Source organism: Chenopodium quinoa, unplaced genomic scaffold, assembly GCF_001683475.1.
Source record: "Chenopodium quinoa cultivar QQ74 unplaced genomic scaffold, ASM168347v1, whole genome shotgun sequence".
NCBI lineage: Eukaryota > Viridiplantae > Streptophyta > Magnoliopsida > Caryophyllales > Amaranthaceae > Chenopodium > Chenopodium quinoa.
Window position 1 is genome coordinate 2,118,120 of NW_018743616.1, and position 14,486 is coordinate 2,132,605.

A 14,486-nucleotide genomic window follows, 5' to 3' on the forward strand; every position below is an offset into this window, starting at 1 on the left:
TTGTTAAAGTAATACTTTGGTGTTAGGCTTTAACAGCCAATTTGGTTAAGCAATGCAACTAATTTGCTCAATTACTTCAATGCAATATCAGAGTTTTAGGTACTTGCTTAAATCATTCCTTCCAAAATATGTGTACATTAGTTTGCAAAAGTGGTTCACTGCCACCTATAAACCATTACAAAAGCATAACTATTAATGTTCATGCCTTAGGACAAATTACACTTTAAGCATCACAAACCCCCCAATAACTAGCATCACTAATATGACCAAACTACTCCCAAAAGCAACACAAAGAACAGAGTGCTCTGATCTTCCATTTCTTCCATGCATCTCTCTGTTCATCTTCTTCCTGTCAGAGTTTAAAGCCTTGCATTTCATCTTCAGCCTGTCCACTTCATTGAGCAAACACCTCATCTGTCCACCAAGATCATCAACTTCCCTTTTGTAGTCACTAATTTCTCCCTTCAACGGCTTCTTATCTAACAACAAATTGTTGATCACCTCTATTTGCCAGGCTGTCCCATCTTGTTCATCCACCCATTCAAATGCTTTACAACCTCTACTCTCAGTTACAGGATCATAGAACTTGCATGTCTTGAACTTCCGACCAGGGTTCTCCCTTGTCCAATGGGTAAGCTTCGCAAAGGGAACACCACACTTGCACTTCTTCTTCCTTGAAGGAGAGGAACTTATGGAAGACATCTCCTGCATCAATATGCCATCCACAATAAGCAAAACCATTCCTACTTTGAAAAACCATACAATTGAACCGAGGAAATTAAACAATTAGTCCTAATATTCAAAACCCCTAATTTATTTTTGCGATGAACCCTAAGTTCATTTTTTCGCAAATTAGAAGATAATTAACACACAATGAACCCTAAATATGTACGAATTATATGATTACTAACACATGCGAACTGAATTATGCACTTAATTCAACAACATAGATTGATGATAAATTAGGGTTTTTGGCAGTGGTATTGACACAAATTCCTGAATTCAAATCTTCCTCCCCGAATAATGATGCTAAAATCAAACAATTTGGGCAATTTGATTGTTGAATTAGCAAAATTTGAACCCTAATTTCTGTAACCTGATCAACAGTTGAATGTTTGTGAAGGCTATCGTAATTATATAAAAGACTTTGGAAAAAATAGTCGTTGCAGTGGGCCTAACTAACAGTTCCTCTATCGTCGTAACCATTTAGGTGGTGAAACGAAAATTTTAATTTTTTAAGTGGTGTTATTATAAAACTTTGAAATTTTGTGGTGTTATTTTCAAAACTTGGTGTTTTTTCAGGTGTTATTTTCTAATTTGGCCTTAATAAATTCATTCCACTTAAACCATTCAATTCCAATCCTTCAATTATCCAAATGTGGTCAATAAACCAAACCAATTAAATATGCTTGTATCAACATTCCATACAAACAATTTATCCAATTCAACATGTTTGCATCCATAATTCCATACAAACATAATCAATTAACCAAATTAAAACATGTCTCGAAACATAAGAACATGCATTAATTCAGTGTTTAACTAAACAATTTCCATTCAAGTGTTCTATAAACATGAAACTAAGTTCTTCTCATTTGGTACCTAAACATGATACTACTTACAACGAAGTAGACATGTACATACTTTGTGTAAATAATCCTTTGTGCCACTTTTAATCACTTAAAAGTCTCCTAGGGAATAATCACCTCCTAGAAAACAACCAACAATCATATATTAATTTCCAAACTAATTTTTAGCAATATAATTTGATTAAAACTCCTTAAAATTTCCTTAAAAACATGTTTTTATGCTTAATTATTGATTAGAAATACAATAAGAACAAAAGTCTCAATTTAATTGTTCATTAGAACCCTAAAATCCCAATATTTAATAAATTAAAACCCTAGTTTTTAAAATCACAAAATCAAAAAATTAAAACATTTATAAAATATGAAATTATAGTCTTTATACCCTCAAAATATAATTTTGATACTAAAAACATAAACTTTATACTATAAAATCAAAATCCAAACAATTACATGTAAAATTATACAAAATAGTAAAAATAAAAAGGAGGAAGAAGAAGTGAGGGCCACGTGGGCCAGCTGCTGGGTCGGTGGTGGGTCGCCGACGGTCGGAGGTGACAACGGCAGCCGGAGTCCAGCGGCAGTGAACAGTAGCAGGGCGGCAGCATTAAGAAAGTGAGCAGTGGCTCACGTATGAAAGGAGGGGGAAAAGAAAAGAAAGAAAGAAAAAACAAAAGAAAAAAAAAAAGAAAAAGAAAAGAATAAAAATAAAGGGAATAGAAGTAAAACTAACCTTTTGTGTGGGGAAAAATTTGGGGATTAATGAGGTATTTATAGGAGGAAGAATTGTGGAGTAAGTAGGGTTAGATTGGGCTCATGAAAATAATGGGCCAATTAAATAATAAAGTGGTTTGGACTTTGTTTTGATGGGTATAAATAGTAGAATGTGAACACATAAGAAAATCCTTTTGTACTAAAATAATTGTCGGGTATAAATTGTAGAATGTGAACACATAGAAAATCCTTCTGTACTAAAATAATTGTCAACCCAAATTAATAATTTGAAACTTTTAAAATTAAATTCCAAAAAATATAAATAAATATTATAAATAAATAAAATTTTATTTATAAAATATTTAAAATCAAGGGAGATTACAAATCCCCATAAATGTAAAAGTAACTTCAGCCTCAGTATAAACAGCTAAATTAGAAGTAAGGGAATGTCGTACGATATCCCGCGCATCGTACAACAATGACGATCTCGAAGATGCATGGTTAGAGAAATTTCTAGTAAGCCCATTTTCATGCCCATCTTGACAACCACTAAAACCGACAAAGGGACAATGACCACACAATGGTAGCCGACATAGCTACACACAAATACCACCAAAAACTACCCAAGCTGCATGAAACACCAACAAAGCCGATACGAGACAAAAACAACCAAATTCAATAATAAAACTTATGCTGCAAAATGCACCCAAACTGACCAAAAAATGAACCACAAAACTGCACCTAAACTGACCATAAAACAACACATTGCAAACACGCTGCCACCATGTAAAACCTGCTGCATTAACCCCTAAAAAGCTGCCTGAAAACTGAACCCAAAACGCACCAGAACAACTAGTAAAAAGCTAACCAGAAAAACCAGTCCAAAACCAGACCTTAACTAGAGCTAAAACGCCCAGAAACTGCCTCAATTACGCCTGAAAGCTGACCCAAAAAACTGCCGCGGGAACCTGCTATAAACCGCCTGAAACCAGCCCTAAAAACACCTGTTGAACCGCCCGAAAACAGCGTCAATTACGCTTGAAAATAGCCCTATATATGCCTGAAGAACGCACTACAAAACTGCACTATTGACGCAGGAAAATCGCCTGAAAGTCGCCTAAAAAGCCGGCTGAAAATCGCCTGACCGAAAACCCTACACCTGACTTGACGATACGTTGGAGATAGATGCTGCCGGAAAAAGACGTGGAATTGCGCCTCAAAATTGCACCAATTTAGCCCGAAACCACCTAAATTCCGCCCAGAAACTGCACCAAAAAGCCGAAAACCCACGCCTGACCTGAACTCCCTAACCTAAACGCCTGATATTGCCGGAAAAGATGTCGGAAATTAAATGTGGAAGCCTATCGTTATTATTATTATTATTATTGTTATTATTATTATTATTATTATTATTATTATTATTATTATGAAAAATAATAAAAACCTACAAAGTCAAGCGAATTACAAGAAATTAGTGGGGAGCTGAGATACAATCTAGGCCCCTATCCCTCTAACTATAGCGAACCCAATCCTGCTGAAGATGTGAGCAGTTACACGAGCACTAATATCCTAAGTCCTAGCGAACGCCTGAATCCGCTTTATCAACGCAACAACCTCCTTCTCTAATTCCCCCAATGAAGAAAAGGAGAAAGGAAGAAAACCATAACCAATAGCCTGCAACGCGCCCCATACTTGTCCTACTTCCGCTGAGCTGCAACTGACACAACACGACCAGGAACGAAGTCAGACAACCCAGATTGTGTTAAAGGATAAGACCCCGTTAAGTCAACACACACATCAAGGCCTCTGTCCCAGGAATAAGAACACATCTGCAGGTCGAAGAGTCTTGTCGTTCCCTCCAATCAACCCAAAGTCAACCTCCTTTCTAAAAGGAATGGTGTCCTTCCAACAAGTGTATTATTCCGATAGAGGGTTCAGAATTATTACAGAGCTAATTCTTCAGTAAGGTCAAGTGATCGGAATGCCTAGGTGGAGGCCGCTTCCGATCAGTAATATTGAGGTACAATTGATATTACAGCTTGATCTTAACTGAACCCTTCGGGTCGAACCCAATCAAATCTCCGATCCGAGACGTCAAATTAATCCGAAAGGATTTAATGAGTCGACAGAGTTTTACGAATACAGACGTCGGAAATCGAGCCTAGGGCGTCGATACCAAGCGTCGCAAAATCACAAGCAACAAGTATGAGCGTAGCCGTTGCTAGGCTAGGCTAGCTCATAGCATGCCTAAGCGCACCATGGTGTGCTAGGCACCATCGCAGCCTAGGCGCACCCTGGCAGCCCATCGCAAGCTAGCAGCATGCTAGCATGGGTGCCTAGGTGCGCATGGCAGCTATCGCAAGCCACACAGGCACCAGGCAGCCCATAGCAGCTAGCAGCATGCTAGCGTGATGCCTGGGTGCATATGGTGCCCTATCGCAGTGCACAGCCCTTGCTAGGCACCATTTCAAGGCCTGGCACCACGCACAAGCACCATCGCAATGCCAGGGGCATGCGTGTGTGTGCGTGTGTGTCTCGCAGCCTCGCACACTAGCCTCACACAGCAGCCGCACTGATGCGTGTGGGCTGGTGCGTGTGCTTGCAATGGCTGGCTGGGTTGCTAGGCAGCAGCACCACGCATGCATGTGCGTGTGTGCATGCCTCGCACCTAAGCACAAGCAGTACTAGGCACTGGCTAGTGCGAGTGTGTGCATGATGCGTGTGGGCTAGCAATGTGTGTGCGTAGGTGCGTGGCGCATGGATGGTGCGTGATGCATGTGCGACCAGCCAATGCGTGGGATGCGAGGGCCAGCATCAGCGATGCCTAACAAGCACTAGTTGGGTGATGCATGGCTGTGCAAGCGATGGCAAGGCAGCACCACGCATATGCGTGTGTGTGTGCCTGCGATAGCAAGAAGGCAGCACCACACATATGTGTGTGCGTATGCCTGCGGTAGCAAGGCACCAGCGCCAGCAATGCCTAGCATGTGCTAGCTGGGCGATGCATGTTGTGCGTGCGATAGTGGCACTAGGCAGATTGGTTGGGTGATGCGTGATGCACCAGCCAAGCAAGCTAGCTGGCTGTGCGTGCTGGCAGCGCCAGATGGCAGCCAGCCTAGCTGCCTTGCAAATGGCGGTTTGAAGGGGAAGTGGGGACCAAAGCCACCAAGCTTCCCTTGGGGAGCAAGGCAATGGCCCCCCCCCCCATGGGATATGGTCCTCACCTAACCCATTCTCTCCTTTTGCCACTTGTTGGCTTGTGATTGTTTTGCATAATTATTTATTTTAGAATTAAATAAATTATTGCAATTGCACATGATCCCACATTGATCATGAAAAGGGGTTTCAAGTCCCATTCTCTATAAATACCCACTTGGTTGGGATTTTGAGAAACAACCTTGAGTGGAATTAAAAAGGCAACACTAAGAAAATAGTAAACCTTTGATTCGTAAAACTCATAGTTATTTTGTCCGGGTCTTGACTAATCTTCAAGACTTAGGACGCTCGGGTCGGGTCGAGGGTACGATCCGTCGGAGATCTCGTCTTTTCGGGATTTTGAAGTAAGAGTTCTTTGGGAGCGAAGCACGCGTCAAAGGTATAATTCTTGTCCTTAATCTTGTTTGATTAAGTTTATTATGCTTGTTTAATTGCTTTAATTAAGGGGCAGGTCTTGGTGGGTTTCCTTCCGCGTAGTGTCGGGTCACTACGAAACCCTACAGCGGTATCGGAGCCACGCTCCTTTTAATTTTTGCAATTATTGTTTAATTAAGGTGTTTTAAAGAATTTAATTTTCTGGTTCATGTTCATCTAATTAGATTAGATGCTCGTTTTAATTAATTTTTAAAACTCGATTTTATTATCGATTTGGCTGTCGAACCCAGATTTTGGCTCAAAAATAGTGATTTGTGGGTGGAATCGACATTCTGGAACTGTTTCAGCCCTTTTAGGGTTGTCCATAAGCCAAATTCGAACCAGAAACCCAATGTTTCTGGGGTTTTTCGTTTTTCAACGAAAGTTTTAATTCTTTTTAAGCCTTGATTAATGCAAGCATTACAAGGTTAGATTAAATGCACATTTGCATCACTAATCTACTGGTTTTAAAATATCCTTGAGCATAATAATGGAGTGTTTATTAGTGCTTAAGTTGATATACCAAGTTATCACATAAACTTGTTTTTCACAATTTTGCAAATAAATTGCAATAAGGTGTGAAAACTTGTTGTGATTTTTTATTTTAAGTTCCCAAGTAAAGTTAAAGTTCTAATCTTTAAGTGTTTAAATGATTGGAACCCTAACCCTAAATTCCATGTTGAACAAAGTTTGGATTTTTTCATGTTTTGGTTGATTAAAATCCATTAAGTTCAATTACTTGTGAGTAAAATTTGATTAATCTTCATATTGGAAGATGTAATCTTGGTATTTTACACAAGTATGCAAATTGGAAAATTTTATCATTGGATGATTAATTTATTTTTCCAACTTCCCTTTTGTCAAATCCATTATTGATTTGCATATTGGCAAGATTAATTTTGGACATAGCTCATTTTATTTTAAGCATAATGTTTGACCTAATTTTGTTCAAAATTGAAATTTTGGATAAATTTAGGCTTGTGCACTAATTAAAATAAAATTTGTTTAATTTAGACTTAATGGTTGTTTTATTTTATTTTCCCTAAAATTAATTCTAAAATATAATTTGGAATTAATTCATGTCACACATAAATCGGGATTAAAATCCCGAGTCATAGCACGCAAATCAAGGCAACACACCCAAGTGCCACCAAGGCTAGCCGGGCTGCCTAGCAGCCCACATGTGGCTGCCTGTGGTGCGCACAAGGGCGAGGCTTGATGCTGCTATGCGCTATAGTGTGGCTGGGACGCATGGCTGGGGTGCGTGGGGTGGTTGGGGCTGGCTTGTGAAGCATGCTGCTGGGCAGCAGGGCAGCAAGCATCAGCCAGCACACCACAAGCATCATGATGCGCCTGCCCAGCAGGCCAAATGCTTGCAGGCCCCAGCGTGCTAGCAAGCATGCGCAGCATGCTAGCAAGCAACTGGGCTTGAGGCACTGCTTGCTAGGCGCAGCATGCCTCACCCACGCACCATGGCGCCATGCCATGGGCTGCCTAGCAGCCATGGTGCGCACCCACCAAGGGATTTGTTGGGTGATTTTGCTTAACGTTGATCTATGATTTTGCGATTTTTCCCGTATTAATAATTTTAATTAATTATTTTAACGAGGCTAAAAACATCGATTTTCGATTTTGCAAAATTTTAACAAATTACGGGTTATGCCGACTTAATTAATCGGATTAATTAAGTACGGATGCGGAATTTAGTGGGAGCTTAATTAAATGCGTTAGCATTTTACGTTTAGAAATAATGAATTAAACCACTTTGACTAGTTTTAATTAGGCGCGTTAATTGGATTAACGACCTAAGTTAGTTACTAGTTTTGCGTGTTTAATTATGTATTTCGTAAAATTGCATGGGCCGTTCACAAATAGTGAACGGGTGAATGAAAGATTGCTTTCAAAACAAGTTCTTTGAAAATGGCAACTAGTAGGGCCTGACTAGGATAGAAAATACGGACTGCGTTCCGTTATGTATTTTTGTAAATCTAAATACAGTCTGCGAACCGTTAAGTATTTTTGTACTATTTAGATTAATCTTAGTCGTTCTAGCTAGGTTCTTTTATTTCATTTTGGCCAAGAAGTCTCAAGACGGCGTTTCGACGAAGACGAGCCAAGATGAAGACCCATGGAAATTGAAGATTTCAAGGGGTCATGCTAGTTGCCAAATGCATCTATTTTTATGCCTTATATATTGTTATATATATATATATATATATATATATATATATATATATATATATATATATATGTTTGCTAGATGCATGTCTAGGATTTCTATGATTTTGCGATGATTAGTTAAGTTCACTTAAATCAACCAACATAGAAACCCTAGGTCCCTTAATAATATTGAGCTAAAATTTGCCATTCCAAGAACAACACTTACCGAACTAATGCGCGTACGTGATGGATTACGCCAAAGCGAGGCATCACTACTTCCCTAGGAACGTAAGGTATACTAGGTATACAAGTTGTCTTGGTTAAGCTTAACGATATCAGTAAGGAGTCCTTAGATGTCGTGGCAAAAGAGATAAAATGTCAAGTATGCATTAGATGCGACATTTTATCAAACCGAGAGTAGCTTGGAGCTATTAGCAATTGGATTGCTTACCTTAAGATATTTAATGGTTAAGACAAGCCAAAGCAAGCTTATCCATTTCTTGATCTTTGGGATCTCGGAATCATTTTATTCTCGCCCATAAGGGACAATCTTAAAATGCATGGATAAAATGTTCAATAAGTGTGAATAAGTGCATGAATGCTTTAAGTTTCAACTTATTGATGTATGAATGGTTTTTCACTTCAAATTCTTTCAATAGTAGAAATCATGTCTGCAAGTAACACAAACAACAACCAATTCTCTTTGCGCTCAATTCTCGACAAGGAGAAGTTGAGCGGGCCAAACTTTCTTGATTGGCAAAGAAATCTCCGCATTGTACTAATGTAGGAGCAAAAGGAATACGTCCTTGATGAGGAAATGCCCGACGCTCCCAATGAGGAGGTCACTCAGGCTGCCCTTAACCGATGGCATAGTGCCAATCGGGATGTCAAATGCATCATGTTGGCCACAATGTCTCCGGACCTTCAAAATACTTTCTTTGAAAAGGAGACAGCTTTTGAGATCATTTCTGAGCTTTAGAATATGTTCCAAGAGCAGGCCCGAACTGAAAGGTTCGAAACCCACAGGCAGATCCTTGAGAGCAAGCTTAAGAAAGGAGAGCCAGTCAGCCCGCATGTTCTCAAAATGATTGGATTATTTGAAAACATGGAAAGGCTCGATGCTGGGTATTCAACTGAAATGGCAATTGACATCATTCTCCACTCCCTTCACAAAGGCTATGATCAGTTCAAGATGAACTATAATATGCATAGTATGGAGAAAACCCTCACCGAGCTTCATGGTATGTTGGAGCAAGCCGCGCAAACCCTCAAGGATGAGGGCAAGCATGACATGCTCATGGTGAGGAAAGGCAAGCCGTTCAAACGTGCGGGGAAAAAGAAGAGCTTTAAAGGGAAAAAGAAGAAATTCCCGCCTAAGTCAAAGTTTGCCAAGGGCAACAAGGACAAGAAGGCAGCTTCTTCTAAGTCTGACTCCGAATGTTTCTACTGCAAGAAGAAGGGACATTGGAAAAAGGACTGCCTCAAATTCAAGGAAGATAAGAAGAACGGCAACGTTGCTTCTTCATCAGGTATTTTCGTTATAGACTTAAACTTCTCTAGCAAAACATCATGGGTATTAGATACCGGATGTGGCTCACACCTTTGTTCCAATGCTCAGGGACTAAGGATAAGAAGGAGGCTAGAGAAGGGAGAGGTCGAGCTTCGGGTCGGCAACGGAGCAAGGATGTATGCCGTCTCCGTTGGAACTCTCAGTTTGTCTTTTCCCACTGGGCTTGTTCTAGAACTTGAAAATTGTTATCATGTTCCTAAAGTGACCAAAAACATTATTTCAATATCGGCGTTGGACGCCAAAGGATTCGAATTTCGAATCAAAAACAATAGTTGTTTTATATATTTTGATAATGTTTTATATGGAAAAGCACATTCAGAAAATGGTCTTTATGTGTTGTCACTAGACAAACAGGTCTATAACATCGAGAATACTGGGAAAAGGGCTAAGACCATCGAGTCGAATCAAACCTACTTGTGGCATTGTCGTCTTGGCCACATTAACATCAAACGCATCAAGAAACTTCTTCAAGAAGGTGTTCTTGACTCATATGACTTAGAGTCATTTGAAAATTGCGAAGGATGCTTATTAGGCAAGATGATCAAACAGCCATTCTCCAAGTTGGGAAAAAGGGCAAGTGACTTATTAGGTCTAATACACACGGATGTATGTGGACCTATGAGGACACCCGCAAGGCAAGGTTACCGATATTTCATCACCTTCACCGACGATTATAGTAGATATGGCTATATCTACTTAATGTCGAATAAATCTGAATCCTTTGAAAAGTTCAAAGAATTTCAGAAAGAGGTTGAAAATCAACTTGGCAAGAAAATTAAAGCACTTCGATCGGATCGAGGTGGCGAATATTTGAGCCATGAATTCGACGATCACTTGAAAGAATGTGGCATTCTTTCAGAATTGACACCTCCCGGAACTCCTCAATGGAACGGAGTGTCCGAACGGAGGAATCGGACCTTGTTAGACATGGTTCGGTCAATGATGGGTCTTAGTGAACTCCCTATCTCGTTCTGGGGACATGCGCTACAAACAGCAGCACTAACACTGAATAGAGCTCCGTCAAAAGCTGTTGAAAAGACTCCATATGAATTATGGACTAAGAAACCTCCCAGGTTGTCTTTTCTCAAGATTTGGGGATGCGAAGCATATGTCAAGCGATTAATTTCGGACAAACTTCACCCCAAATCGGATAAGTGTTTCTTTGTGGGATATCCAAAAGAAACCAAAGGGTATTACTTCTACAATAAATCCGAGAACAAAGTGTTTGTTGCTCGTGATGGTGTCTTTTTGGAGAAGGATCACCTTTCCAAAATGACAAGTGGGAGGAAAATCAAACTCGACGAAGTTCGAGTGGACGAGCAACAATGTCAACCTGACAAAACTGACAATCTAGATACTTTGGAAGCATCTGAGAAGATTGGTCAGAGTCAAACAAACAATGTAAATGCTCAACCAATTACCCTACGTAGGTCGCAACGGCAAAGATCTCAACTAGACAGATACCTCGGTATCGTCTTAACTGATGATCAGGACATCCTAATTATGGATGGTGATGAGCCGGTGACTTACAAGCAAGCTATGACGAGCCCCGACTCTGCAAAATGGCAAGAGGCCATGAAATCCGAGATGGACTCCATGTCTGAAAATCAAGTCTGGGACTTGGTGAATTTGCCCAAGGGTTATACACCCATTGGTTGCAAATGGATCTTCAAAGTGAAGACAGACAAAGATGGAAATGTATCGATATACAAAGCTAGACTGGTGGCAAAAGGTTATAGACAAGTCCACGGGATTGACTATGATGAAACTTTTTCACCAGTTGCAATGCTAAAGTCCGTCCGGATCATCCTAGCGATTGCTGCATATTATGATTACGAAATATGGTAAATGGATGTCATAACCGCCTTCCTTAATGGGATTTTGGAAGAAACTGTGTATATGACACAGCCAGAAGGTTTTGTCGATCCAGGCAACGCTGGAAAGGTTTGCAAGCTGAAGAAGTCCATTTATGGACTAAAGCAAGCCAGCAGGAGTTGGAATCTGCGATTTGATGAAACCATCAGCAAGTTTGGTTTTATCAAGAATCCAGATGAGTCTTGTGTATACAAGAAGGTCAGTGGGAGTGATATTGCATTCCTAGTCCTGTATGTCGATGACATACTGCTCATTGGTAACAGCACAAAATTGTTGGAGTCCGTAAAGGGCTGGTTGGGAAAGTGCTTTTCAATGAAGGACCTAGGAGAGGCACAGTACATATTGGGTATCAAGATCTACAGGGATAGATCTAAGAGGATGATTGGATTAAGCCAGAGTACTTACATTGATAAGGTACTGACTCGATTCAACATGGAAAATGCCAAAAGAGGGCATTTACCCATGTCCCATGGCATAACTCTCAGCAAGAAACAGTGTCCGCAGACACCTGTTGAGCGAGAAAGAATGAATCAGATCCCATATGCTTCGCTAATCGGATCGATCATGTATGCCATGATATGTACAAGGCCGGATGTATCGTATGCCCTGAGTGCAACGAGTAGATACCAATCGAATCCAGGAGAGGCGCATTGGACTGCGGCCAAAAACATCCTTAAGTACCTGAAAAGGAACAAGGATAAATTCCTGGTGTATGGAGGCCACAAAGAACTGGTTGTTAAAGGTTACACTGATGCTAGCTTCCAGACTGATAGAGACGACTTCAAGTCACAGTCGGGGTATATATTCTGTCTTAATGGAGGAGCGTTCAGCTGGAAGAGTGCCTAGCAGAGCACCACTTCAGACTCTACAACTAAAGCCGAGTACTTGGCCGCTTCGGAAGCTGCCAAGGAAGCTGTTTGGATTCGCAAGTTCATCAGTGAACTTGGTGTTGTACCCTCAATCAAGGGACCGATAGACCTCTATTGTGATAATAATGGAGCTATCGCTCAGGCTAGGGAGCCGAGAGAACACCAGAAGGTCAAACACGTGCAAAGGCGATTTCACATGATAAGGGAATGGAAATCTGAAGGTGAAATCAGAATTTGTAAGATCGGCACGGATGATAATGTAGCCGATCCTTTGACTAAGCCATTGCCTCAAGTGAAACACAACAAACACGTTGAGGCAATGGAAATCAAGCACATAGGATACTGACTTTGATATTCCCTGTACAAGTGTTTTAATTAAACGGGTTGATTTAATGTAAGACACTGTACTAAAACCATTCATTAATGGAGTAATTAATTTTTGTGCAAAATTATCATTCACTCAATTACTATTTAATTGTGGTTTAGAATTAAATAATGAGTCCATTCGATTAACGGAAATATTCAAAACAGGGTATCAAGACCATGTCTTGGATAAAGAAACACCTGTTAAGTGAACATTGAATATTAAATCGAAAAGTATCCCTAATCGAGGTCATCTAACAGATGGACGATTGATGACCGCCATAGATTAGTGTGTAGTATGATTTACAGCACTGTTTCTTGTGCTGCGAGGACGTAACAGTCATAAATCATTTGCATAGGTACAGTTTAGAACTGTACTGGATAAGACCTATGAGAGTACTTTAAGAAAATTTAAATTTTGTCATAAGTACATTTCTCATTATGACTATCGGAACTTATTTCCTCCGACCATAAGTACTGTGAAGTTTTCTTGTTTGAGTACTAGGCTCTTTGATGTTTCCAAACGTCTGCCGTAACTGGGGATCATAACGGGAACACTCGGGAGTCTATGTCCTCTTAGTAAGAAGAACTTACAATACAAGACTGGGATTGTCCCCCTACTAACAATAGGGAAAATGTTTTGTTGTTTAAAAGGCCGCTCGAAGAGTGAGACTGTGAAAATGCATAGCCATGCTCAGATGGATTTTAGAAATCATCTGCTTATTGACAGTCAAACTCGGAGATCGAGAAACACTTCTGAACGTAATAAGGATGACAAAGAATCTTACCTTATAGTTCACGAAGAAACATTAAGTGACAAAGGAAATGAGCTATACACAATATGCACACTTGTCCGGAAGGACAAGTGGGAGATTGAAAGGAATGGTGTCCTTCCAACAAGTGTATTATTCCGATAGAGGGTTCAGAATTATTACAGAGCTAATTCTTCAGTAAGGTCAAGTGATCGGAATTCCTAGGTGGAGGCCGCTTCCGATCAGTAATATCGAGGTACAATTGATATTACAGCTTGATCTTAACTGAACCCTTCGGGTCGAACCCAATCAAATCTCCGATCCGAGACGTCAAATTAATCCGAAAGGATTTAATGAGTCGACAGAGTTTTACGAATACAGACGTCGGAAATCGAGCCTAGGGCGTCGATACCAAGCGTCGCAAAATCACAAGCAACAAGTATGAGTGCAGCCGTAGCTAGGCTAGGCTAGCACATAGCATGCCTAAGCGCACCCTGGTGTGCTAGGCACCATCGCAGCCTAGGCGCACCCTGGCAGCCTAGGCGCACCCTGGCAGCCCATCGCAAGCTAGCAGCATGCTAGCATGGGTGCCTAGGTGCGCATGGCAGCTATCGCAAGCCACACAGGCACCAGGCAGCCCATAGCAGCTAGCAGCATGCTAGCGTGATGCCTGGGTGCATATGGTGCCCTATCGCAGTGCACAGCCCTTGCTAGGCACCATTTCAAGGCCTGGCACCACGCACAAGCACCATCGCAATGCCAGGGGCATGCGTGTGTGTGCGTGTGTGTCTCGCAGCCTCGCACACTAGCCTCACACAGCAGCCGCACTGATGCGTGTGGGCTGGTGCGTGTGCTTGCAATGGCTGGCTGGGTTGCTAGGCAGCAGCACCACGCATGCATGTGCGTGTGCGTGTGTGCATGCCTCGCACCTAAGCACAAGCAGTACTAGGCACTGGCTAGTGCGAGT

The 14,486-nt window shown here is 41.0% G+C and overlaps 1 protein-coding gene across 1 annotated transcript; it reads right to left on the reverse strand.

The window, feature by feature from the left end:
• Positions 1–216: 216 nt before the first annotated feature.
• On the reverse strand, positions 217–741 carry LOC110683135. Its single transcript, XM_021859485.1, has one exon. The coding sequence runs from the start codon at positions 739–741 to the stop codon at positions 217–219; it is 525 nt and encodes a 174-aa protein (XP_021715177.1).
• Between the last annotated feature and the right edge of the window lie 13,745 nt (positions 742–14,486).